Genomic DNA, 1,589 nt, shown 5'->3' with positions numbered 1-1,589 from the left:
CATTTCAATCATATGTGAAATATACTCTTTGAGGGTATATAACCATCCTGTACACCCCCACTTCTTTGGAGTGCTCTGTTCCTTTGTGGAAAGACTCTCCTGGGTTATAATCCTCAGATTAAACTCAGAATAAACTCACCCAAATTTTCATTTATAGATTGGTTATGGATTATTTTCGTCTACAATATGACAAGTGCATAGAAGGAAAAGATCTGTACAATCCTTAGAAGCTTTAACATTCATGGAATTCGTGGAAGTGAGAACCAATTGGTGGAATGTTTTAGGATTAACAGGGACTTGAAATTAGCAGGGGAAATGTTTCATTTCTATGGCCCTTCTCACAGCATCCTTTACCTCTTTGTTTCTAAGACTGTAAATCAGTGGGTTTAACATGGGAATCACTAGTGTATAGAACACAGAAACCACCTTCTCCTGTTCTACAGAATACTGGGAATTTGGCTGAATATAATTAAAACTTAAGGTGCCATAGAATATGGTCACTGCAGTCAGATGAGAGACACAGGTAGAGAAAGCTTTCCGTCTGCCTGCTGCTGAGTGGATTCTCAGGAGAGCAATAGCAATGAATACATAGGAAATGATCACAATCAAGAAGGTGGCTAGGGCAATGACTCCAGAGAAGGTTAAGAGCAACAATTCATTCATGGAAGTGTCAGAACATGACAGCTTTAGCAGTGGGGGAACATCACAGAAGAAGTGGCTGACAACATTAGACTCACAGAAGGACAGTCTCCCTAAGCTTATTGTGTGTGTCAATGAGTTAGTCATTCCACCTATGAATGACCCAATGACTAGCCCTACACACTTCCTCTTAGACATGGCTGCAGTGTAAAGCAAAGAGTTGACAATGGCCACATAACGATCATATGCCATCACTGAGAGCAAGAAGCCTTCCGTGGTGATGAACACACCAAAAAACAAATGCTGCACTATGCAGGCAGAGAATGATATGGTTTCACTCACAACCAAGAAGTTGATCAGCATTTTTGGTGCAATAACTGATGAATAGCAGGCATCTACAAATGAAAGGCAGCTGAGGAAAAAGTACATGGGTGTGTGGAGTTTGGGAGTGATTTGGATTAAGAAGATCATGGCCAGATTCCCCACCAAGGTAACGGCATATATCACTAGGAATAACACAAAAAGCATAACTTTCAGTTCTGCAATGTCCGTCAGTCCCAAGAGAATAAATTCAGTAACAGCCGTCAAATTCTCTTCAGCCATTTGTTAATTCTTTATCTCGAAATCTAAAGTGATAAAAATAAAGAAATTACAATGGACACAGGAGAATCCAGTATTTAATAAAAGCAAATAGAAACACTTATACACGTGTCCTTGGATGAATATGTTATTTTGCTGAACCTAAGTTTCCTCATTGATCATGCATGGTAGGAGCTTGACTTGATTGTCTCTGTTTTTTTAGTGCTAGTTATGATTCTGTCCCATAAGGAAATATGTGAAAAATCATTCTGGTTCTCAAAAATTTTGGTCTGTCTCTAAAATGCCTATCTCTGTATGAAGACAATACTGGCCAGGGGGATAATGATGGTGAGTGAAAGACATTTTCAAAA

The 1,589-nt window shown here is 39.1% G+C and overlaps 1 protein-coding gene across 1 annotated transcript; it reads right to left on the bottom strand.

Moving 5' to 3' along the window:
* Nucleotides 1–303: 303 nt before the first annotated feature.
* Nucleotides 304–1,242, bottom strand: LOC124228488 (olfactory receptor 1052-like). The gene has a single exon (XM_046643027.1). The coding sequence runs from the start codon at nucleotides 1,240–1,242 to the stop codon at nucleotides 304–306; it is 939 nt and encodes a 312-aa protein (XP_046498983.1).
* Nucleotides 1,243–1,589: the final 347 nt, after the last annotated feature.

Source organism: Equus quagga, chromosome 17, assembly GCF_021613505.1.
Source record: "Equus quagga isolate Etosha38 chromosome 17, UCLA_HA_Equagga_1.0, whole genome shotgun sequence".
In the NCBI taxonomy this organism is placed as follows: Eukaryota; Metazoa; Chordata; class Mammalia; order Perissodactyla; family Equidae; genus Equus; species Equus quagga.
Note: the sequence above shows the minus strand (reverse complement) of the source record. Positions and strands in the feature narration are given on the sequence as shown.

What these genes read in the sequence shown, in the direction of transcription:
- LOC124228488 (XM_046643027.1), bottom strand. Translation starts at nt 1,242, where the DNA reads ATGGCTGAAGAGAATTTGACGGCTGTTACTGAATTTATTCTCTTGGGA.